Here is a 25,135-nt window from a genome sequence, read left to right on the forward strand (position 1 = left end):
GCCTCCCCAGGTCTCTTGCAGACAAAACCATCTCATGGGCAGCTTGTTTTAAATCCTTCTTTGTGCAGCTCAATGGACAATGCGAACAATAAACACTGCTGGGGATGAGTATGAAAGAGAGGATTCAACGAAGACATCAGCTACTTATCACAAATGGTCAGAGCTGAACCATGGCGAGAAATGGTTTAAACAGGCCTCTTCTGATCCTCCACATCTGGGACACAGACCATGGAGTGGCAGCTCTGGTCTGATTGTTTCTAATGCCATTGGGTTCCGGGGGCCTGGGAGGGCAGGGATGTCCTGACTCCATCCCCCTTGAGGCTCTCATGCTCCCTGACACTTAGTGAAATTCTAAAAATCCCTCTTTGAGTTTGTTTTAAAGTTACTTGGCCATTCCTTTGTCCTCAATACTCAGTTTCCTTTTAAGATGCTCTATCTTGGGGCCTCCCTGGTGGCGCAAGGGGTTGAGATAAAACCTATGAAGCTGTCTGCAGCCACTGCAGCACGAGTTCTATCCCCAGCCAGGAGCTCCCACATGACGCAGCAGACCCCCCCCTGTCTCCCTGCTGCTCCCCTCAGCAGTGTGTTTCAGTCGATCTGCCTGTTCTGCTCCCCACTCTGTCTCTGGTGAATCCTCACCCCCCGCACCTCTGGTCTGTACCCCAGTTCTTGTATGCATAAATAAATACATCTTTAACAAAAGAGATGCCTCTCCCCCCACTTCACCCCCACTTGGAACAAGAAAGGGGCTTTCGCGAATATTCCATCTGGGGGACATCTCAGCCTGATGCAGATGAACGTCCCACGCGGCGGTCAGTGTTTAGATTCTCTTCACCTCCTCTGCCCAGAGCCGCCCACACCCAGCCCAGAATAGGCGCTAGGAACACGACCCAGAAATGGGTGTAATTAAGTATTTGGCCAACTCCGGCAACTACTGTTCGAGAGGCAAACAGACACTGAACTTAGACCTCCGAGGCCTTGCCTTGTCCCTTAATTCCAGACTGGAGAGTGATCCAGTGCTCCGGTGCTTGCAAACAACTTCTGTCATATTCCCCAGAGAGTTTGGGTGGGGAAGGCTAAGTCATTTATAACCCAGAGTCTGGAAAAGTTCTCAGGCCCGGCGGCTCCCTCGGGCAACGAGGTGGGAGGCGGGAGGCAGCCCAGGGTGGCCGTGTCCCCTTCCAGGTGGTTTCTTGGTCAGCGGGAGAACAGGAATTTCTTAATAACGCGAAAGAAGCGGCGCAGGCCTCTGCCAAAAGCGAGATTCCCTTGCACTTCCCTTCACCGCGTTTCATGTTTTCTTGGTTCGTCGCCAACCCGGCCCCTCGTCGGCCTGCGACTCCCTCCTCTCCACATTCAACCCGATCCTGGCCTGTGACCTGGCCACTTCTTCGTGCCTTGGAGACCGGGGCCCGGGGACGGCCAGGGGTAGACACGGGACGCAGGCTCCAGTCGCTCTGGCCCGCAGCTCTGCAGCCTCCCCTCTACCTGGGCTCAGTTTTGGTTTGGTTTCCAAAGAGCTGAGGAGGGGGCACCCTCTGAGACGAACTCAGCCGCTCCACTATGCTCTGCTTGTCTCTGGAATGCCTGGCCTTGGCTCACGTCAAGAACAGGCAGGCTCTTGGGTGCCTCAGCCCTGCCGTCGGCCCCAGTCCCACCTCCCCGCTGAGCACTGGCCGCTACACAACCCCAAGCTCACACTCCCGACTTTTCAAAACACGCCTCCCGTGTTCCCAGGCCCCTCTCCCCTGTCAAGACCAACATTCTGATTGTATAAAAATGCCCTGGTTTCGGGGCCGGAGGCAGGATGGATGGAAACAGAAATGCAGGCCAGGATTTTCTATTTAAAACCCCATCCCTCACGACCAATTTCCCTGCGGAACAAAGTGTAATTCTTTGGGGGAATCTCTGATGGCCGCCACCCCCGGGTTTCACCAGAGTAAGCCCCACACAGCGTCAGGCAGGGAGAGGGGAGGCGTCCCCGCAGCACCTCGAGGAACTGCTTGCCATAGCTCCTCCGGCCTTCCCCGCGCAGGCTGCTGTGGGCTCAGCGGGCAGGGCGCCTGGGCCAGCCTCGGCCCGTGGGCCAGCCTGACAAGCCGTGGCCACAAGTGGGAGTCCAGGAAATGAAATCTTAAAAGACTGGCAAAGGCATGTGCTTGTTTAATCACTTCCCTGTCATTTTGATTCCTATCCGTCTTTCTAGATCTATCTGGTTTCAAGTTCAGTGTTAATGAGGTCAGTGGTGGACTTCTACTTGGAAGTGAAGACTTCTATCACCTCCAGAAGCAAATGATAAGTAAACATGGGCCTTTGAAGTGGGCCCAGGGGGGCAAAGCTTAAGCTCTAGTTTGTTTGTGGGTTGATGTCTTGATTTCTGAAATGTTTCCACCCTTTTTTTCCCATGTAGACTAATTTTTCCAATAGAAATCTACCAGGAGATCCCTAATATTCTGTGAAATCAGCCTGGCTCTTGCAGGATGTTTCCTCGGCCATCCAGTTGGCACATGTTTTCCTGAAGCTTCTCTTTGGTGCTAAATTGTTCCTAAATGTTCTGACCTTAGAGCTACTTGGCATCCATTTTCACACGTGGTCCTTTCTGAGCTCTGTTTAAGTCTTCTGGGAGACGCCTGCTCCCCGTGACCCTGTGGAGAACAATCCTAGCGACTGCCAGGAGTACAGAGTGGCCAAGCCAAGGTGCAGTTCAGGACAAAAGCTTCTTGTCACATGCCCACCGATGACACAAGTGGAACCCGGGTCCCCAGATCTTTGGCTCCTGTTGGGAGGGGTGAGCATGGCAGGTGGTGGGGAATGACCTTCCTCACTTGGAGCAAAAATCTCAGACTGTGTTTGATTTTGTTCAGTAGAATTGGGTGGCATGTCTAGAAGATGTTTGCTTTGTGAGTCTTGGAATTTCCCCCACAGAAGCCAACCTCAGTGAATATTTTTGTAAGGAGACACCACTGGGAAAGGCTTCAGACACAATAGAAGTCAAACACTTGACTTCTAGAACTGAAACATAAACACAAGAATAAAAACAAAGACCACTGGGCTTGTTCAACCCAGAGACAGTTTCATTTTTTCTTGGGATTGTCCTATAAGAAAGAACAGGTCATGATCCATGACAACCCTTACACCCAATAATCCATCTTTTATTTTTATGAAAGAATGTGTGCTCCATGGACAGCAGAGACTGTCTTATTCAGCGTCGTATACCCAGCTCTGGAACAGTGTCAGATCATTCACTCACTAAATGAATATTCTCAGAGCATTTGCTGGACATAATAAGAATTCATCATTCATTTATTTTTTTTAAAAGATTTATTTATTTATTTGTTTGTTTGTTTATTTATTTATACAAGAACCGGGGTACAGGCCAGATGCGAGGGAGGGTGAGAGATTTCACCAGAGACAGAGTGGGGAGCAGAGCAGGCAAACTGAGTGAAATGCACTGCTGAGGGGAGCAGTGGGTGAGACAGGAGAGGTCTGCTGCGCCATGTGGGACCCTCGCTGGCCGGCTGGGATCAAACCAGCGTTGCAGAGGCTGCGGACAGCTTCACAGCACAGCACTCAACCGCCTGCGCCACCAGGGGAGGCCCGATCATTCATTTATTTAGAAAGTGTCTTCCATGAGGTTGGACATACGCTCTGCTAAGCCCGAAGATGCACTTGGACAAACCAGGGAAAAGCTTCTGCCCTCATGGAACTTACATTCCTGGGAGATATCACAGAAAAATAAACAAATAGACGTGAGTACTGTCAGGTGGTAACAAATTCCATGGAAAAGAATTAAAGAAGGTCAAAGGGAATACGTGAGCGCCATTTTATACGAAACAACCTGGATGCTTGTGATAAGATGGGATTTGAGCGTGGATATGGGCAGATACTGAGAGCGAAGCAAACCAGGCGGGGGAACAGCCAAGATGGAAGCTCCGAGCCGGCGCTTGATGGGATGTTGGAAGCACAGCGAAGAGCCAGTGCAGCTGGAGCAGAAGTGAGTAGTTGGGAGAGTGGCAGACGAGCCTGAGAGGCACCCAGGGGTGTGGCACCAGGAAAATGCCCCGCTCAGGGCTCTCGCCAAGGAGAGCAGTTACCCCCCCATCCCAGCTGCTGCTCCCTGAACCGCCATTTTGAGAGTGCTAGGCCCAGGCTGACTCCAGCCCGTGACCGAGCAAGGCTGGGGGCCTGTGCAGGCCACATCTCCAGCAGAGCACTGGCTCAAGGATCCCCGCCAAATTGGCAAAAATTCTAGAACTGCAGAAATCATTTCTACAAGATGCAGACCTTTACAAAGACAGCCCTCTCCGGCCACCTCCTGCTTCCTCCCCTTTTCTGCAGTAGGGGCCTCCCCCAGCGCGTGTGTGCGTGTCTATTCTTGTCTCAGCGTCTCCATCTTGGATGACCTGAACTTACACAAGTGCACGGAGGTACCTGGAGCCTGGGGCTCTGTCTGACACTGAGGTGTGGGGAAGAGGAACCATCCAGGGCAAAGAGAGAAGCAGGGGCCCTTTAGCGGCTCAGCTCAGGCCAGGGTTGGGCGAATGTATGAACCGCGATTTGACTTTGGATTTCACCCTTCTACTTTGGCGGTCTTCCTAAATTCACCCAAGACTTCCCCATAACCAGACTCAGTGGCATCTTTCCACGTTGTGATGTTTGCCTTTTAACCATTCCTGCCTTTGAGAGACTGTCTCTTTGCTGGGGTTGCAAGTTTCTCTTCTCAACCTACCTTCCAGAAACGTCCACTGCCAGTGCTTTCATATTGGGGCTCCTCAGAGTTTGGTCTTTATTCCTTCTCTTTTATTATCCTTCTCATCTCGGTGGTCTCATTCCTCAGGAGGTCGCTCTGATGTACATTTATGATTTGTTCCCGTTTTTCACCATCTCTGTCCCAGAAACTAACCTACTTTATGTCTTTTAAGCTTTGGCTTTTATGAATATTTCACAGAAATGGGGTGATTCAATCTGTGGCCTCTTGGGTCTTGTTTCTTTCACTGAACACCATATTTTTGACGTTGTAAGATGTATCCACATCTGTTCCTTTTTATTGCTGAATAATATTCTATCCTATGGCTAGCCCCCAAGTTTTTATAAGAAATCCCAACACTACAAAAACATCGCAAAAGTCTGATGACTCTCCATGTGCTCTTCATGGAGGCTCTCCAATTGTTAACTTTTGGCACTTTTGCTTTACTTCTCACTTGAGAAATATAGATTTCTGCTCTGTGTCCTGCTTTTGCTAAACCAGTTGAAATTAAGTTGTTGACATTGGGACACCTAAATTCGTGAGCACGCGTGGACCATTGTGCTAGAAACTACCATTCTCAGATTTTCTCAAAAAAAATTATATATATATATATATATATATATATATATATATAAACCCTTTTATAACATTTTTAAAATCCAAAATGGAATCCGTTTGAAGCTGAACTTGGTCTCTGTGTTTCTTTGCTCTCGTGAGAAGGAAAGCTCTTGCTTTTTGGTTTGGTTTGGAGTTTCACGATGCTGACATGCTGGCAAGGCCAGCCAGTGATCTTGTAAACTGCCCGCATTTTGGATTTGTCTCATTTTTTCCCTTCACGATCAGACTCCAGTTAAACCTGTTCTGGCAAGAACACCACGTGGCGGGAATGCGGCTCAGACGCCACGTACCTGGGGCTCCGACTGGGCAGTAACCGGGGGTGGGAGCTCAGCTCCGGCTTTTTCCTGCTTGGCAATGGCTTTGCCCACTCCCACCTCCCCCCCCCCACACACACACACACAAGGGATGGGATCGAATGCCTTTGCTGTGATAATGGCCCCGAATAAAGGACTTTCCTGCCATTTACCCTTGGCCACAAGTCAGTAGCGGCGTTGAAGGGAAGAGAACGGGGCAGTTGTGTGATTTGGTGATTAGTGTGTGATTCTTTTACCTGAATGTGTATCGTTGCACTAAGAGGAAGACAATGACATGATTTTGAAGGGCTTGTGGTTCAAACTGTGGAGACAGGAGATGCTTGTGGGTTTGCAGGTCAGGGAATAAGCCAAGGGTGAAAGAGAGAGATGGGGGGCCTCCCCGGTGGTGCAGCAGTTGAGCGCTGGGTTGCGAAGCTGCCCGCAGCCTCTGCGGTGCCGGTTCGATCCCCGGCTGCTCCCCGGCCACCGGAGGAGGGTCCCACATGGCCACAGACCTCTCCTGCCGCCCGCTGCTCCCCTCAGCAGTGTCCTTCGGTCCTTCTGCCTGCTCTGCTCCCCGCTCTGGCTCTGGTGGATTCTCTCACCCTCCTGCGCTTCTGACTATACCCAGTGCATGTATAAACAAAACAAACAAATAAATAAATAAAGCATGCCTCTATTAAAAAAAAAAAAAGAAAGAACGAGAGAGAGGGGGAGGAACAAGGGACAGCTCTGGCAGGGGGAGTCGGGAGAACTGGACCTGGAAGGGGTGTGGAGTGAGTGCGGTGCGTAGTGCATTGTCAGGAATCTCCCCTAAAGTGTGCAGCGCTCGATAGTGATTTTGTGGGAGTCAAAAGCATTTCCGGTGAGTGGAGAGAGGTGGTGATCTCTCCAACTTGTTATGGGGCGGGAACAAGAGACGGCAGCAGCTCGAGCAGATGTGCGGGCCACGTTTTACATGTGAAGAGACTGGGAGTCCCCCAGATGGCTGGTGGAATAATCGATGGAACTGGGGTTCAGCTCCTATGGACTTCGAGGCCAAATGGTCACATAGTATGAAGAGAGCCCAAAGTCCGCTGGAAACTGCCCCTCGCCCCGTTCGGTTTCCCCAGGGAAACTGCCCTGTGTCTCTGAACACGAGCAGTAAACACAGGTGCATAGACTGCATAGAAATTCTCTGAAGACCCTGTTGGCATTCAGGTTAAACATAGATGAGTTCCATCCTCTATAACTCCCCGGTGCTTATAAGCTGGGGTCACTGGGCTAATTTACTTCCCCCACCTGAGTCTCAGGCCGCCCATCTGGAAATATCTGCTAACTATGGCAAAGGTGAGGCTAGGACGAGATGCTTCTGGAAATCTCTCCACGCAGTAGGTGCACACAGAGCAGCTTCTGTTCTCATGTGCCCTGTCATTTTGGCGGCAGGGACAGTGTCTCTTGGACACTCCATCAGCATCGGAGAGAAGCATCAAGATCTCTTCTATTATTTTGTCATCAATGGGTTGATAAATTCATCCCGATCTTATTTCAAAAAAGGGCTTGCAGCCTCTTCTAAAGCCTTCCTCCTTCTTGAGACCTCGCTCCTTCCTACCCAATTTATTCTCATGTCTAACTCAACTAAAATTTCACTAGCACCTGAGCCTCGGTCCTCTCCATTCCTCAGTTACACCTGTAAGCCGTGCTGCCCCTCACACTCCTTCCGTGAGATGAGTCCTCGCGCGCATCCCCACACAGGCTACCCCTCCCCCAAATCCCCTGATGCTGGGACTTTCCTTCTGGCATTTTCCACGTCAGCCTTGGGGGACATTTTGCACACTTGTCTTATGACCAGCAGTAATCCATCGTGAGGCCCGTAAAAGGACTGCCTCGTGTGCTAGCATCGTGCCTTGAAAACCACAAACTCTCCAGAAATGGATCACTGGAATGTTTAATGGGGGCTATTCTGTGATGTCCCCCTTGAACCTGCACGGGTCTTTGCGGCAGCACTGACTAAGGCAACAGAAGTGACTCTAGGAGATGATCTGGGTCGTCCAGAGGTCGAGGGTTTCTCCACACTGTCTTGCGCAGCTCAGCCTCGGCACATGGCCCGGCGGGGGAGGCTCAGCAGCCGCAGGGAGAGGCTGGGGTAGCTGTGGGCCGTTGGCATCACGGCCTACGGGTCACTCCAGCTGCCAGCTGTCAGTCTCCCCAGCCTTGGAGCTGCCCCTGCGGATGCCACAGAGACCAGAGAAGAGCTCTCCCTGCCAAGCTCTGCCCAAACTGCAGACTTGGGAGCTGAGCAGATGCTGGCGGCCACGTAAGGCTTGTCACGCAGCGAGAAGACCGGCACATCCTCTGAGTCAGTGTCGGGGCAGCCGGGCCAAACAAAAATTCCCAGACGTGTCTGTTTCCTGAAGATAGTTTTACTTGAGAAGAGAAGGCGTTTTCCACTCTTGTGAAAGCAAAGGATGTAAATGACATCATCAGCGGTTCCAAGCCATCAGGGGGGATTTTACAGCAAGTGGGGAGCTGCCCATCGTCCATCTTTTTTATGTTTTTTTTTTTTAAGATTTTATTTATTTATGCATAGAAGAACTGGGCCGTAAGTCAGAGGTGCAGAGAGTGAGAGGATTCACCCGAGACAGAGCGGGGAACAGAACAGGCAGACTGATGAAATACACTGCTGAGGGGAGCAGCGGGCGAGGCAGGAGAGGTCTGCTGCGCCATGTGGGTAGCTCCCTGGCCTGGATAGAATTCAGGCCTTTGTGATGGGCCTTCCCGGTGGTAGCACTGGGAATTAACCCCTGCACCACCAGTGAGGCCCCATGGTCCATCTTCACGAAGAGCAAGGTGGTGAGAATTTACCTTCTATCACCTGGGAGCGAGTCCGCAGCACCATCTGGCACAGGTGCTGGCCTGGATCTAAGCAGCCCTTTAGACGGAGCCAGTGGTTTGCAGCAAACACGGGCGACAATGGAGCACGTTACTAACACCACAAGGACATGGCTTAGCCAGAACAGTTGGCGTTTTCAGACGCCTACTGACCTAGTAAATAAATGAAGACTCAACAATGGAATCAAGACAGCCGTTCTCGGCTAGCGGAGACTGAGGGCTGACCAGGCCAACGTGTGGGAAGCGCTTGAACCTGGGTTTGAAGAGACTCACTGGACACAGACGTTTCTGAGACTATCAGAGGACTCTGGGCACACAGGTGCCAGGTAACCCCTGCAGGTGCCAGGCAGTAGCAGTCACTGTGTCGGGTGTGAAACCAGAGTGGGGCTTTTGGAAAAGCTCTTCAGTAGAGAGGCAGGCACAGAAGTATTTAAGATTTAAGATGGGGTGGATCTGCTTTAAAATACTCCAGTGGGGGAGAGGGAGCCGCGAAATCAGGGCAGAATGTTCTTTGCTGTTGTTTATCATAGTGTTTTGTGCCTGGAGAAATCTCCACCCTAGAAAACTTGTAAATTGCATCTAAGCTCTTCACCAAAGGCAGCCCGAGGCTTACGCCACCAGCCTGAGGGAGTCTGAGAGTTGCCACAAGTGCCTGGGCTTTGGGGGAAGGAGCAAAGCGAGGCAGCTAAGGGCTGGCAGAGCAGTCCTCACCTCGGAGGCCCAGACCTCGTCCTACAGAGGCTCTGAGGGGCCCCCCACAGCAGGGCCACCCAATGCTGTGAACTCAGCTTGGAGGGAGGACAGAGCCCTGAAGCGCCCCGGAGCCTTGGCTGGCTGCAGGGAGGCAGTCCTGGACAGGTAGAGGGTGCAGGTGGCAGGGACCCAAGGCTGCTACTCACCGGCTTAGCAGGGAAGGCTCTGCACCCCCCACTGGGGCCTGGGGGTCGGGGGAGAAGAACCAAGGAGTAACCCGGCCAGGAAGCCCCGCTCTCTCCGCTGGCCCCTGCCCACCGCGGGGGTAGAGCATGCTCCCGGGGAACCTGCCCACACAGGGGCGTTGCTTCTCAGTGCGGTCCTGCAGGAGGAAAAGGAGGGAGCAGCCGTCACTGCGGCCGGGGCGGGCACCCTAACTGGCCCGGCTCGGCACAGCTGGCCACCTCTTCCTGCTCCCTGTCCCTGGAGCTCCAGAATGGACCGCGTGTGGGAGGGGGCTGGAGGATGAGGAGGAGGAGGAGGAATGCCCAGCAGGACAAAGGGGTGCTAAGGCAGCTGAATGTCCACAGCAGTGGCCGCTGGGACCTGGGGTAGAAAGCAGGCGCTGACCTTAACGGAAAAGAAGAGGCGGGGGATCAAGGATGATAGAATACCAACTAAGAAGCAAAAATCCTAAAAAGGAAGGGGAAGCAAGCAAGTCACCGAAAGGGGCGGGGGGAGGGAGTCTCCAGTGAGGACAGGGCACGCCGCCGGGGCCTTAAAATGAGTCCATGCCAAGGAGGCACCCCGGGGGTCCCCTCTGCTGCAGCTCTGAGCTGGGGCCGCCCGGGGGTGCGTCCACCCGGCCCCCCTGGCCCCACTCCCTCGCCTCTGGGCAGGTCCGGCGTCCTCGAGGCAGCCCCAGGAGTCCTGAGAGGGCCTGGGTGTGAGGGCCTGGAAGACACGACGCCCAGGCGGGCTCAGCCCCTGGCCGCGGACCCGGGTGGCAGCAATTATTCTCGGCGCCAGTAGAGGGCAGTGTGGGGCCAGGCTTGTGCCAGGCGCTCTCTGGGTTGCGGGGAGCCCCGGGCTGAGCTGCTGAGTTTCCTGAGCAAGGCGCGGGTGGCCGCGCTCCTGTCCCTTCCTTGCAGGGACTTGAGAGTCTGCCCCCAAAAGACGGTGTGCAAGCACCCCCAAGAAGCAGGCTGTCCGGCCTCAACTCCCCTTCGAGGTCAATGAGAACGACTTGCAGCCGAGGGTGCCCTTTTCAAGGGGGTTTAGGGGGTCATGTGCATTGAACAAACACCTACTATGCGCCAGACGCCATGTAAAGTTTTGACTATCCCCAAATTCTTTTTTTTTTCAACTTTATTTTAGATTTATTTATTTACACAAGCACTGGGTACAGTCAGAAGCGCGGGAGGGTGAGAGAATTCACCAGAGCCAGAGCGGGGAGCAGAGCAGGCAGAAGGACCGAAGTACACTGCTGAGGGGAGCAGCGGGCGGCAGGAGAGGTCTGCGCGCCATGTGGGTCCCTCGCCGGTGGCCGGGGATCAAACCCGCGCTGCAAAGGCTGCAGGCACCTTCGCAGCCCAGCGCTGAACCGCTGCGCCACCAGGGGAGGCCCTGACTACCCTCAAATTTTTTTATCCCTGTAAGCAAGTATGGTTTTCTCCGTTTTTCAGACCAGCAGGTGGGGGCTGGCTAAAGTGGTGACTTTTTGAGGTCCCATGGCTGGTGTGTGGCTGGGATGGGACGCAGGTGTTGGTGGGTGGCCTCGGGGTTGCTTCCCGCCGCCCCAGCCTCCCCACAGGGCCTCCCCTCCCGCCGCCCTCATCCTGAGGCTGCTTCTGTGTTTGTCTCCCAAAGCGCCGCCATCCCAGCGGCGTCTGCAGCTCGGGCTGGGAACCCAGCGGTGTAGCAGAAGCTGCTTCTCCCGCCTGCCTCAGGACCAGCTGCTCCTTTGAGTGACTTTCATCCCAAAGACAAACTTCCAACCCATTGCATACTGCTCAGCGCACCTTAGCAGATTATACACACAAGTGCCTCGGTGGGGCAGCATCTGCTCCCAAGCCTGCCTGTTTATACGCTGCTGCTCGCTGGTCACGGCGGGGAGGCTGTGGCCACCCCGAGGACGGCCTGCACTTGCCTCCTGTGGCTGGAGCCTGGCCTCGGCCCTCGCGGCTGCACAGCCCAGGGCAGAGAACCTTCCTCAGGAGCGTCACACCTGGCCGCGCACGTTAGCAGCAGCAAGCGAAGCTAACGGTCCTGACTGAAGCCCCTCGTCTTCCATTTGCTTCCTGCCCACAAAAGAAGTGGGGATGACGATGTGCTGGTCTGGTTTGGTTTCTGCGGGAGAGTCACAGACTCCTTGAAGGCGCGGCGACCTCATACTTCTGAACCGCCGCGTTTGATCCTTCCCCATCAGTTCTGTATTCATTCCGCATCCACGGTTGCCCCAGCGATGTCTGTGTGTCTGGGGTGCTGCTGGGGGTCCTCCGTCAGCCATGCCAGGTTCTGCACCAGCTAGAGGAGGCACCTTTTGTTTTTATTATTTATTTTTTTACAGCATTGAGTTCCCCGACTTTACCCCCCACTGCTGCCTAGTCGCAGAGGGGTACTGAGACCTGGAGCAACCCCGAGTTCTGTCCTAAGGAGTTAACGGGAAGGGAATGCAAAAGGGTCTCCCACATGCAGGCGCCAGGACGGCAGGGTCTGCGACTCTTTCAACCACCCCAACTGGAGTGAGGAACACGGCCCAGCTGGTGCACAGGGAGGGAGCCCAGTGGACAAGGAGAGGTGAAGCGATTTCCATAGGAAGAGGGTGGAGAACCCTCAAGGTTGAGGGCTGGCCAAATTTCTCTCGCGTGCGGAAGCCCCATGGCTCAGAATCAGCAGCTGCCCCCCAAGCCCCTTCCAGCCTCAGTCCCTAGAAGTACCCGGTCCGGCGGGGCTGTATCTGCAAAGAGAGTCCATCTTCAATGCAGTCCATGGTCAAACCCTTCCCCATCTTTGGGGAGTTGAAGCTAGATCAGGTTGTTTTGAATCTCCGAGCTTGGATAAAAAATTTGCTTTCCAAAAAGAAAAGCCGTTTCGATCAAAACTTACATTTTTGTCCTTTTGCTGCAAAATCAATTCTGTTTTCTCGTTGTTTAAATAATTGCACTAAGTCGGTGAGCTCCAGAAAGATAAAACCGCATCCTCCGGAGTCCGGTGACCTGGAAACTACAGGTGTGAACATCTCTAATCAAAAATATCTCCCTTTTAGCAGGCGGGGTTATTTCTGGGGCAGGCCCTCCGCTGCACACCGAAGTCAAAGCCGCGGCCTCGTCTGGCGGCATCTGTGACTCAGCCTCGGATCGTGTCTGTGTCTGGCACATACATCAGTAGTTGCACTTCAAGATGTGCAAATTGTGAACTTTTCTTTCAACTTCATCTCACACAGTTCCTCTGAAAGCATTTCTTCGACCAAATTCAGTCTTTGAACAAATTCAGAAAATAAGATGGCGCCCCCCCCCCGCGCCCACCCCAGCCCCCGCAGAGGTGACCCCCAAACCACATCTCCACCTGTGCGTCAGGCGGTGAAACCGGCTCTATGAATTCTTTCCAGCCTCTTGGGGCGCAGGCAGTTCTATAAACTCACCGTCTGCACCAGATCTAAAGCGATGTCTCCGCCGGCCGAGGCTGGAGGGAAGGCGCCGGGGGAGCCCAGTAGCGGGACCCTGAGTTCCTTAATGTTCTCAGGCTGTGACCCTGGATGGAGAGCAGCCAGCAACGTCTTGGAGCCATGTCAACGTGAGGGGATGGCTCTAGTCTCCCAGATGCACCCCTTGAGACCCCAGACTCAGGCCTTTGGGAGCCTCCTTTTCATAGCCCATCTGCTTTGCTAAGCCCTCCTGTCTGGCGTCACCCCGCCGTTGTTGCTCACTGTGGTGAGCTATCAGCCGGTCCCAGCAGCCAACAGGATGATGAGGCCATGTGGAGAAAACGACCAAGCCCTAGTGGGCTGGCGGGCAGTCCAGTGGCTGAGGAGCCGGAGCCAGACAGGCCCAGCTTTGAACTGAGCCTCTGGCCCCCTCCCCGCTGGTGCCTTCAGCCTGGGTTCCGCCACCTGCATGGGAGGAGGAGGCCAGCTACCTGCCCACGTGATGCTGAGAAGTCTGTGGTGGCACAGAGCCGATCTGTGGGCAGTGCCCAAGAACTGGGACCAGTCCTCTGAGCTGATCGGCAAGCACCTGTGGAATCACCTCAGGCCTTTCACCGTCAGACTGTGACCCCGCAGGAATATCACGCAGCCCCTGGCCAGTGTGTGCTTCCTGGGGGGCTGGCGTCTGCCTCTTCTAGGCCCTGACATCATCCCGGCCTTTACGGGCTGTGCAAAAGCAGTGGCCGCAGCCACCACAGCTTCCTTTTCTGTGGGCTCGCTAAGCCCTGGGGTCTTTTAGGACCAAGTACTAGGTCTCACCCCATGTTTCGGGGCCTGGACTTTGGACCCAGACTTCTCGAGTTGAATCGGAGCTGCAAGCGCTGATGGGCATGAGACTTTAGACAACAGACCTCCCCGGGCCTTGGTAACGTTACCTGTGAAACGGGGGCAGGTGAAAGCCCTTCTGCCTTGGGGTTCTTGCAAGGAGGGGGCGCTTCACAGGCTCCCAAAGGTCACCATAACAAGGTGACCAATGGTTGTCTGGTGCACTGGGGTCGGCCAGCCCACAGGCTGGAGGCCAGAGCACAGCGCCACAGCTCAGCAGGCTCCTCCGCAGGTGCCAGGTGAGGATGGCTCCTGGGCTCTCCCAGCTTCTGGCAGCCCCAGGTGCCCCAGGTGGCAGGTGCCCTCCTCCTCCTGTGTGACCCAATTTCTAAGTCAGTTCATATTCTGAGACACCTGGTGTTAGAGCTTCAGCAGGTCATTATTTGGGGGTGGGGGGGGCAGATGCAGGGAGGGGCGGTGCAGTTCCACTCATCACAGATGCCCTTAGAACAGCGCCTGGAGCACAGCAAGTGTGACAAACACATTAACTCTTTTTATTTCTAACACTCACGCCATCCAGCCAGGGAACTGTTATTCCCATTTAGAGAGGGAAAGTGAGGTTTTGAGAAGTTAAGGACGAGACTCAATTCTCACAGTTACAAGTGGGGCAACGCCGGTTCAACCAAGCCCCAGCGGTCTGGCCACACACCTGTGGTCTCTCTCCGCCCACCCATGGTCTCTCAAGGTGGATGAGGCCCACCTGGCCCACAGGGCCCGCTGCTCGGCGCTGTACCCCAGACGTCCAGCAGGGGGCTCTGTTGGCCTGCTGCCACTCTGGACGGCCCGTCTGTCTCCGCATGTTCTGAAAGACTCTCTTCCCAGATCCTTTCTCATATTTGTAGCCAGTCTATAGAGCCATGTTTTCACTAAATTGATGTACCTGAAATAGTACTTTATTTTTCACTCTCACTTTTCAACCAGCAGCCACATTCATTTAATGGAAACACACATGGACTTCAGGAAAACAAAACGCTTGCTCTAAAAAGGTTAACATTACTTCTCAAAGGTGAGTATACGCCAGCAGTTGAGACAGCTTTTATGGAGTAATTTCTCCCTGCTTGGAGCTGCCCTGATGCTATAACCACCTCTCCAGCCCCGTTGTTTATCTACAAAAAGGCCAAGAGTTCTCATCTTAAAATAGACACCTACTTCTGCTCCAGCCTGCAAAGATGCCCTCGAAATCTCCCGGGGCCTGGAAAAGGGATGGTCAAAGAGCGGTGTATGGGGCCAGGAGATCAAGTTCAAGTTGCTCTTTCCCCCTCCCTCCACCCCAGCACCTGCCTGTTAGCAGCGTGACCTTGGGCAAATGGTCAACCCTTTTACCCTAATGTACAGAAAATGCAGGGTGTGATCCCACCTCTGGCTTTACAGGGAAAGAGAAGGCCAGAGGTCCTGCCATTTCTTCTGTGCGTGGGGACCACAGACGCCCACAGGCCTGAGCCCCGGCATTAAGTTCCGGGGGTGTGGCATGTAATTAAGGACCCTATCCTTGCTCCCTGGGGAAACTGCCATGCTCTTGGGCTCTTCTGTGGCTAGTCTTTCTAGCCCCTGCTCTGCCCACCTGCCCTGCCTGGAGCCCCGGAGGGTGGGTAATGGCAGATTGCTCCTCTGGATAGTGGAAACAGCGAAGCTGAGGCTGGTTCCTGGCTTCCGGCTGGCCACGCTGAGCCCCACCTGCTTCCAGCCCAGGGAGGGCGAGGGGATGGCCTGAACCCTCGGCCCTGCTCCTTGGCCCTTCACCACCATTTGTCAGTCCCCTGCAGCCCAGCACCCCCGGTGGACAGGCCCGTCAGCTTTCCCTCCTCGTCCCACTGAATCCCCAGTACAGTCCACCCCACCCGTGAGTGTTCCATGTGAGGGGCACCAGCTGCTAAGCAGGAATCTCCAGGAGGAGGTGCCTGCAGTGACAGGAGTACCCTGGGGATCTTCAAGCTCATGGTCACTCACCTCTTCCACCCTGATAGCGACTGGCATCGCCCATCTGTTATGGCTCCAGCACAGACAGCAAAGCCGGCGATGATGTTGCCTCCTTGTCTCTCGGCAACAAACCCACACCATTTAGCTTTAAAGCACCACAGTTACTGCATCATGCCCCTGGCCCCTCTGCATCTCTTGGACACTTTAATAAAGATGTGAAAAGTTGCTTTTTAATACAAAAGCAATTTCAACAAGCTAACAACGAGAGCAAGGACTTATTTCAACATTTCATGCCTGTAAATTGGACCGTTGGGTGCTGCCGTGGGGATCGTGGAATTGCTTTAACTGCGTGGGAAGAAGTGTCACGGAAAGCCCTCAAGCCTTGTGGCAGCAGGGAACAGCTGGCTCTGGGTGAGTCTCGAGGCAGAACATTCTAGTCCCCTCCCTCCACCCGTGCCATCAGCTGCAGGGTTTCCAACAAATGCCTGTGGAAGCACGTGGGCTACCTGGCACTGGCGCCATCTGAGATCGAGGCCTGCAACCCAGGAACCCAGTTCACTCCGGGGAGGTGAACTCCCTGACGTGAATGGGGAACGGACTGGTTGAGAAGAAAAGGATGAAGTTAGCCTGGAGGAACGACACCCGTGAAATCCTCACGTGGAAGGAGTTCTCCGCGGTAGTTCATGACATGGAAACTCAAAGGATGGTGTGTTTGAAATGAACCCAACGAAGCTCAGGCGCGACCCTCTGCCAAGTGTGGAAGGACACTCGTATGTGTTACATCCGGCGAGGACGACGTGGTGCTCTCCAAGTCACTCCCAATCATCCCCGACTTCTCGTTGTTTCTCATGCTTCCGACGGCAATTTACTGCACATGGTAGGATGCACCTCGGAGGTGTTGATGTTACTGTTTTCTTCATTTCTCTCTATGCTTGTAATTTACAGCAAGAAAGTTCTTGATATTTTGACAAAAGGGCTTCAAAGGCCTGGAGCTATTGCCGTGGCTTCCCACGGACTATGAAGGCCACCAGTGATGGCCATTTTCAGGGGTCCACGAGCCCCCGCAGAGGAAGGACCGGGCCTGCGGCCCACGCGGCTCCCCTCACGTCCTCTGCTCAGAGGAGGAAACTGAGGATTCAGAGTCGAAGCCCCAGGCCCGAGGTCACAGCAAACATAGAGTCTGCGTTTGAACCTAAGACCCGGACTCCTGGACGTGTCCTTCACCCCGCTAGCATCTGCCAGCCCATGAGTCTTTCTTTCAAAGACTGGGGACATGTCTTCTCGTCTCCTGTGCCTGGCATGTAAACATTATTTGGTAAATGTTTGTTGAGTGAATAAATAAACGAAGCAGGAAACTGTAAGAGAAATTAACATTTACTAATTGAAAATATGAGAAAATAACAAGACTGAAGACCACTCCGTAGCAGCAACCTGCTTGTCAGCAGAGACGGAGCAGACAGATCCCCGGCTGTCCCATCTGATGTGAAGGCAGCCAGGCCTCACATGCTTGGAAGCAGACAAGAAGGAACAAAGGTGCTTATAAGAAGCTTCGGTTGATGGTCACTGTGTCAAGATACTGCAGTTGGGGGTATCCAATGCTGGGGTCTCCTGCCCATTTCACCAACTGTTCTAGGTGAGATGGGGGGCAGGGATGGGCGTCGGGGGCCCACCGCCCCTTCAAGCACCAGGCTGATTGCCACATTTTACGTTACTAGGTGTGTAAACTCTTGGGTCTTAGAAACAAGGTAGGGAGGAGAAAAATGTCCAACTACGTTCGGAAATGTTCTACCAGGGTCTGCCTCCAGTTCCCCAGTGAGCACCGCACCCCAGGAGAGTAGAGCCTTCGGAGCTGCTGTCTGGGGGAGGAGTTGGAGAAGCAGAAGATGGAAGATTCTCCTTCCATCCCATATGAAGGCTACCAAGCTGTGTGGCTGGTGACCAAGACGGGAAGGGTCTACTGAACCTTGGGCAAAGGGACCAAATAATCAAACCACAGCTGCTCTGTTTGGAAAGCCCCACCCGGAGTAAACTCAGGAAGAGTTGCAGAGCTATAAAAATAGATGTAGGTCAGGCAGAAATACGGAGTGTTCTGTTCCACGCTTTCAACCACCGCTTTTACCAGGGAGGTGGAGAGACAGGGTAGGTAGGACAGCTTGGAAGCTTGGAGGCAGCAGCACAGGCTGTTCCCGCACAGACGGGCCTTAATGTATTCATGGAAGGGAACTCGACTCAGCTGGGAGAGAAGATTCAGAGCAGATGATGAGGGGGTGGGGTCATCCCGCCTCCTGCTGGCTCCCAGGAAAGGCAACACTTCCCAGAACAAAGGGAAGCCCCTGGGGCCTCACCCAGGCCCTGCCTCGGAGCCTTTGGAGAACACAAACTCCCATTTCAGCTCAAGGCCCAGCCCGCAGAACGAACAGACCCACTTTCAAAGGCCCTGAGAAGCCCTCCCGCTGAAAGAGCCCCTCTCTGCACTCGGAAGCTCTTCAACTCAGATCAGGCAAACTACTGGTTCCGGAATCTTCTTCAGGTGCCGTTCACTCTAGGAAGAGAGCAGGAGTCTCCATCCCAGGCCCTCGCTTCCCACCTTTGGGCCCCAGGGCAGTGGGAGTGGACGACTTCCCTCCAGAGGTCCAGCCCCCTCAGGACAGGGCTTCTGGGCCCACACCCTGGTCGGCCTAAACCGACTGTCTGCCGTGGGGTCGGAGCCTCAGCCATCTTTGGAGTCCTCCTCACAAAGACGCTTCGAGAAACAATACCCTAGTTAAAGTCTTTGAGGCTCACTTGAGTCAACCTCACCAACAGATGCGTTGGTGTGTGGAGCTCCTGTTACAGGGCAGCCCCGATATTGAACGGGTTCCTGGCTGTGGGTCTGTAACAGGGTGGTTCCCAGGAAAGGGGGAAGTTCCAGGTTCCCTGCCCCACCCAAGGGAGGGTGGAGCTGAGCAGGGAGAGGAGAAGCTGCAGAGGAGACTGAGAAGGAAGGAAGCAGGATGGAGCCAGAAGGAGACCTGGAGGAGGCACATGGAGCTGAGAGACATGTGAAAAAACTGTGCTTGCCCTTTGGTCATGGACTGGGTGACAGAGATGTGGGTGAGACCCGTGGGGAGGTGACCATGGCAGCTTTTATCTTGATGTTGATTTTGCTCTTTTCCTTCCGGGCTTGTCTGGTTGTTTCTGACCCTTTTCCGTGGGTCCCCACTGGAAGGTGCTTTAGACTTGTGGCAGGCTTTGGGGCCTTGCTCTGGGCCGATCCCATATGGATGGAGTTTTACCCACGAGGGGACGGGTAACTTTGGGTGCTTCACTTAGAAACTAGACTCTGCCTTGCCTGTATTGTTTCCGAGTTTTATTAAAGTTCCTTCCCTTTAAAGTCTCCTATGTTTTGTGTTGATGCGGCGGATGGCAGAACCCATTTAGAACAGGCAGGTTTGCAGGGTTTGGGCTGCCCCTCTCCCTGTCCTATAACAGGTCCTCACCCGCGCGCTTACAAGGGACTTATGAATACTCCACTACAGGCACACACAAAAGGTTCATAAAAGGTTTATTTACCAGGGAAAAGGAAATAAGGAAAATGTACAACTCAGGGAGAAAATAGGGAAATAAAGTCTTTCATGCGTCCTACCCGATCCGCCGACCTGGAAACCCAAAGGCACTCTCTGAGCTGGCCGGACGCTGCGAGCTGGCGGAGAGTCAAAATGGGGGACCCTCCAAAGCCCGCGTGTCTGGCTTTAGACCCACCTGGCTGCTTAACCCCACCCTCAGGTCCCAGCCACCTTCCCTTGGGTGGTGATGGGATTTGGAGTTCCCAGTGTCTTTGGCTTTGGCCTGGGGTGGGGGTGGCGTCCGCAAAGCCTGCATGGAATTAGCTTGAGGACAGCCTTTTCCCCCTAACACTCCGACGCTATGGCAGTGGCTGGGGAAGGAAACGCAGCGCGAGAGAGGGAAGGGGCTCAGTCACAGGAAGCAAGGTGTCGTCACCAGGAGATTTAAACTAGGCTGGAATTGTGTGTGAACTGCAGGCGCTAATCCCTGCTCTCCTCCACGGGGGCTTAAAATTATGTGTGTGTAACAGATAGAGGATTTAGTGTAGCCAGAATTCTCTGGAAGAATTCTCTCTCTCTCTCTCTCTCTCTCTCTCTCTCTCTCACACACACACACACACACACACACACACACACACACACACACACTCCAGTCATGCAACAGTTTAGTTTAGTTCTGCAACAACCGGTAGGAGGCTCCCCATGATCTTTGACCCACAGGAGGAGGGAGGGCTGGGTTGCTCGCGCCCTCTGGGGTCTGAAGCGGGTGAGTGTGGAAGGGGAAAGTCTAACGCACGGTACTGCGGGGTTTCTGGAAGACGCAAACCAAGGTTTTCATATTTTCAAAATCATTGTCAGTCACTTCATGCTTCTTCGAATGCAGCGCCTCGCAGGGCTGACTCACGTGAGGCTCCGGCTTGTATGTGGCTCCAGGTGTTTCTTCTAGAATCGCCTGAACCGTTCATCTCGGGAAGCAGAGATTCTCGTAGGCCCCTCTGGGTGTCCCTACTGTGCCTCCCTGGTCCTTCCAGGTGTCCCTGGTCCTTCCAGGCCCTTCCTGGGGATTCAGTGGTGCCTCCCTCTCCCCTTCCCACAAGCACCCCTCCTCGGGGTCTGTGCACGCGGGTTTCAGGCGCGAGACCCCCACACCAGAGGACGGGAGAGAGAGGGCATTTCCCAACGAGGGTTACCTGCCGATCTGGCCTGGTGTGCGGGGCGAGAGCAGCAGAGGATGGCGAGTTGGCTCAGAGACGGAAGGCAGCGCTGGGCGTGCAGGAGGGGGGTCAGGACGCGCCCGCCAACAGCTGCCCTTCCAGCCCCTCACCTTTCATCTGATAACGCCGCTGGGCCCGAAGTCTGCGGGGCGCATCCTCAGGGGGGTCCTCAAGTGAAGGGCGCCCTGCTTTTCCCTGCAGCCAAGCCCCAGGAGGCCCTTCTCTGCGAGGGTCCTCTGCTGAGGATGAAACAAGAAACACCGCAGGGTGAGGGTTTGCACATTTGTGTCCTACTCCTGCCTCAAGGAACAGCCCGGGGAGCAGTTCCTAAGCGTGACTGGACGTGCTAAGTAAAACTGATACATTTTAAAAAATAATAAGTAATGATGTAAAAACATATAAATAGGTCTGGAAGTTCCGGCGCCTCCGCTAGCGCAGGGGCGCCCCGAGAAACCTCCGCACCCTCATCCACAGGGTCTGTTCCGACTGTCATGGCCACCAGCCACAGGCTGCCGGCCCTGAGATGAGAAATGTTCCCTCAGAAGGGACGGTGTCATTTGAAGACGTGGCTGTGAACTTCCCCTGGGAGGAGCGGCAGTGCCTGAGTGAAGCTCAGAGGACCCTGTACCGGGATGTGATGCTGGAGACCTGCAGTCACCTGGTGTCCCTAGGGCATTGTGTTCCCGATCCTGAGGAGAGCATCAGGTCGGAGCAGGGAGTACAGCCGTGGTCTGTGGACGATCCCCCAAGCCGGGACCTCTCAGGTCACAACCTCAGGAGATTGTTTAAGCGTGATATGAAACCACTGCCATCCATGGAGGGCCTGGAAAGATCTTAGAATATTGTCCTATGTCCTTGGGCAGCTTCTAGGAGCAAGGAAGGCAAACAGAGTGTATACTGATGGGAGAAGAGACGGTGGTACTAGAAGACACTTACGAGCTAAGAAATATCTGGAGGATATGGAGAGAGAAATCACTGCGCCTTCCAAGATGATTCTGAACAACCACACAAACTATTCTTTAATGCCCAGAAATGTATGGCTTCTTCTACTTAATCCATTTCTTCTATACAACGTGAAGAAAACAAGTGCAAAGGATAGACTAAGGTCATGGACTACAGGTGCTTTGCTGGTTTCTAAATTCCTGCTATGAGTGAGACCATCCAGTGTTTTTCGTCTTCTTTCTGGCTTATTTTGCTGAGCATGATCCCTTCCAGCGCCATCCATGTTGCTGCAAATGGCATGAGTTTGTCTTTTTTGAATGCTGAGTAATATTCCATGGTGTATATGTACCACATCTTCTTGATCCAGTCATCGATTTTTGGGCATTTGGGCTGTTTCCAAAGCTTAGCTATTGTAAACAGTGCTGCTATAAACATAGGGGTGCAGGTGTTCTTTGGAATTGATGTTTCTGTGTCCTTTGGGTAAATACCTAGGAGTGGAATTGCTGGACCCTATGGAAGCTCTATGTTTAGTAGGTCCAGAAATCTCCACACAGCTCTCCATAGTGGTTGGACCAGTTTGCACTCCCACCAACAGTGCAGGAGAGTTCCTTTTTCTCCACACCCTCGCCAACATTTGTTGTTGCTAGTTTTTTTAACATGTGCCATTCTCACTGGTGTAAGATGGTATCTCATGGTAGTTTTGATTTGCATTTCCCTGATGGCAAGAGATGCTGAACATTTTTTCATATGCCTGTTGGCCATTTGCATTTCCTCTTTGGAGAAGTTCCCTTTTATCTCTTCTGCCCATTTTGTGACTGGGTTATTTACTTTGTTTTTTTGAGTCTCTTCAGCTCACTAAGAGCATTCATTATTCTATGAGGACATCAGAAGTCTGCATACTTAAATCTCTAGAAACTTCTAAATATTGATTTTACACCCGATCATCACCAAAGAAATCTTTCAGGATCAGTACAATCCTGATTACTTTCTGAACTGTGTAGGTTTTTCTTCTGATTCATCAATGAAAAATACTTTAGACTTGAAAAATCCCCATACTTTGCCCCCTCTTGTCACTGATGAAGACATGGAGGTGCTGCTGAAAGCCATCTTCCCTCAGCGCCCAGGGGCCCTAGGAGGGGAGGGGAGGGGAGGGGAGGGGAGGGGAGGGGAGGGGAGGGGAGGGGAGGGGAGGGGAGGGGAGGGGAGGGGAGGGGAGGGGAGGGGAGGGGAGGGGAGGGGAGGGAAGGGAAGGGAAGGGAAGGGAAGGGAAGGGAAGGGAAGGGAAGGGAAGGGAAGGGAAGGGAAGGGAAGGGAAGGGAAGGGGTAGTCTCTTCTGACTTGCTGGAGAAGCAGCTGTCAGTAGTTCTCCTGAAGCCTCCTAATAAAGGTTAAAGGCTCCATTTAACTAAGCTCCTGGCGGGGCCTCCAGGATGGCCTAGGGGTTAGTCTCAGCGCTCTCACCGCTGCGCCCTGAGTTCAAGCCCCGGCCAGGGAGCTACCCGCAAGGAGCGTGGGAGCTAGCCCCCAGAAGGGGGCATGGAGCTAGAGCGCATGTGGTGCAGCAGAAGGTCTCTTCTCTCTGTGCCTGCTGCTCTGCTATGATCTGTGCTTCTGATCTCCCCTCGCCCCTCCTCCCCGGCCCTGCCCCCCCACAAGTCTTCCTAATAAAAAAATCTGACACTAGGGGAAAAAAATATATAAATAAATTATCTTAAAAACTGATGCATTGGCAACATTGTTCAGTTTTTATTTCACTTTATTTTTTGAATGCTATCAGCATGTGAGAGCTCAGGTCAGAGTCAAAACAACAACTCGAAAACCCTTTTGTTGGGTCCTCTGGGCTGTGAGCTCCAGGCTTGGGTTTTTGTGACGAAATGGAATCTTTGCCCTTTCTGGTATTTTTGGTCTCTAAATTCCAAGAGTTGTATTTTATGAACTTTTTGTTTTTGTTTAAAAATAAAGTGCTTGTGGGGCTGGGGGCGTGCGGGGAGAGGGAACAGCAGCATCCACCGCCAAGGCCGCTTGGACGAAGCATGTTCCCCCAGGCACCAAAGAGTGCACTAAAATTTGTGGCCATTTTTGATGCACTTGCCAATGTTTGTGTTATTTTTACTTTAAAGCTGTAACAGATTGCTCCAAAATAAACAATCGGAGCTGAATGTTTCAAGAGAATCCAAGTGCTGCGTCTCTGGCTTCTGGCTTCCCTTCTGGGACGAAGCGGGCCCAGAGGAGCGACCCTCCTTCCTGCAGAGTCTTCCACGTGGAGGCTGGTTTTCTTGCTTTGTTTGTCAAAGTTGCATCTATTTCTGGCCATTCTGTTCCAATGTCATAGGTTCTGTGAGTGTTCAGCGCAGGAACTGGAACAAAGAAAATCAACTCTATGGCATCTAGATTCGTGATCTTGTGGGAGGAGGGTTTGTTGTTTTTATTTAAAGATTTATTTTTTTTTTGTGCATGCAAGAGCTGAGGTCCAGGCCAGAGGTGTGGGGGTGAGGGGATCCACCAGAGACAGAGTGGGGAGCAGAACAGGCGGATCCACTGAAATCCACTGCTGAGGGGAGCAGCGGGGAGACAGGAGAGGTCTGCTGCGCCATGTGGGTTGCTCCCTGGCCGGTTAGCTTCATAGTGCTGTGCTTAACCCCTTGAGCCACCAGGGAGGCCCAGGAGGAGGGTTTGGAAGAGGCATAGGGGGAGCTCTGAGTGAGGATGGAACGCAAACCCCCCACCCCACCTCTGCTTTGTATTTGGACATCAAGCCACGAAAAATGTGAGAAACTTTGCACACAATGTCCTGAGTGTTGCTTCAGGCGTGACATTAACTCCTCCCCAAACGACCCACCCTCAAATGTTGGACTTGCCTCTGGATGGTTGTTTGTCTGTATGATCTTATCAAAGACAAGAAACATCTAGGGTGAAAAAAATCAAAAGCAAATGTGCATGCTGTTCTGTGCTTTCTAAATGAGCGTGAATGTCTTTAATCATAGAGAGCAATGAGTAAACTTGAAAACCATCAGGATAATGCACTGATCCCTGTGTGCTCTCCTCGGCCCAGGCCGCCACTGTGAGGTACATCAGATGACGGGGAACTACATGTGGGACCCCGACACCAACAAGTCATTTGACATCGGTGTCAACAGAGACAGCCTGATGCCGCTCTGGTGGAACGGGTCGGAACCGCTGTGGATCACCCTGACCAAGGCCAGGAGGAAGGTCTACATGTACTACTGGCCAGGTGAGTGCTGCGGCGCAGAGCTCCGTGGTCTTTGAAGCCACAGGATGGGGAAGTCCTGCTGGGAGACTGAAGCCAGGGCATGCAAAGTGGAATCTTTTTTCGAGAACTTTGTCTTAGACCAAATACATGGTGACATCCCCCCAATTCCCTGGTTCAGCGACATCTCTGCCATCTAGCATGCAAAAGCATGGCTCGGGGGGAGAGATCCTAAATGCAAAATCATGGCTCGGGGGAGAGGTGCTGGATCCCACGTGCAAAACCTGGAATCCATAGGAGAGGCCAACAAAGAGGTTGTTTATTTGCCTTCCTATAGATATTTGAGCTCCCCAACAATACTGAAAAGAGTATGCCAACCACCCACACTTCTGGGAAGTGTATGAAAGGGAGCTCCTTTGTATTAGCGTTCCTCCTGTGCACCCTCGATCAGTGGGACACTGAATTACCTCTTGCAGTGAGGTGAGTATTGCACATACTCCCCTGGCTGCCAGGGAGGTGCTCAGGACACTCAGGTTGGTCATGGCAAATCTCTCCT

The 25,135-nt window shown here is 53.3% G+C and overlaps 1 protein-coding gene across 1 annotated transcript in view; it reads left to right on the forward strand.

Moving 5' to 3' along the window:
• ENPP6 (ectonucleotide pyrophosphatase/phosphodiesterase 6) overlaps nt 1-25,135 on the forward strand; it is a gene marked incomplete at its 3' end in the record, with an annotated part of 74,589 nt that overhangs the window by 12,260 nt on the left and 37,194 nt on the right. Inside the window, exon 2 of the mRNA XM_084231228.1 lies at nt 24,424-24,603. Within this exon, the coding sequence (XP_084087354.1) occupies nt 24,424-24,603 (180 nt within the window). The remainder of the gene's footprint in view (nt 1-24,423; nt 24,604-25,135) is intronic.

The sequence above is a fragment of the Talpa europaea genome (genome assembly GCF_964194135.1).
Source record: "Talpa europaea genome assembly, chromosome: 4".
In the NCBI taxonomy this organism is placed as follows: domain Eukaryota; kingdom Metazoa; phylum Chordata; class Mammalia; order Eulipotyphla; family Talpidae; genus Talpa; species Talpa europaea.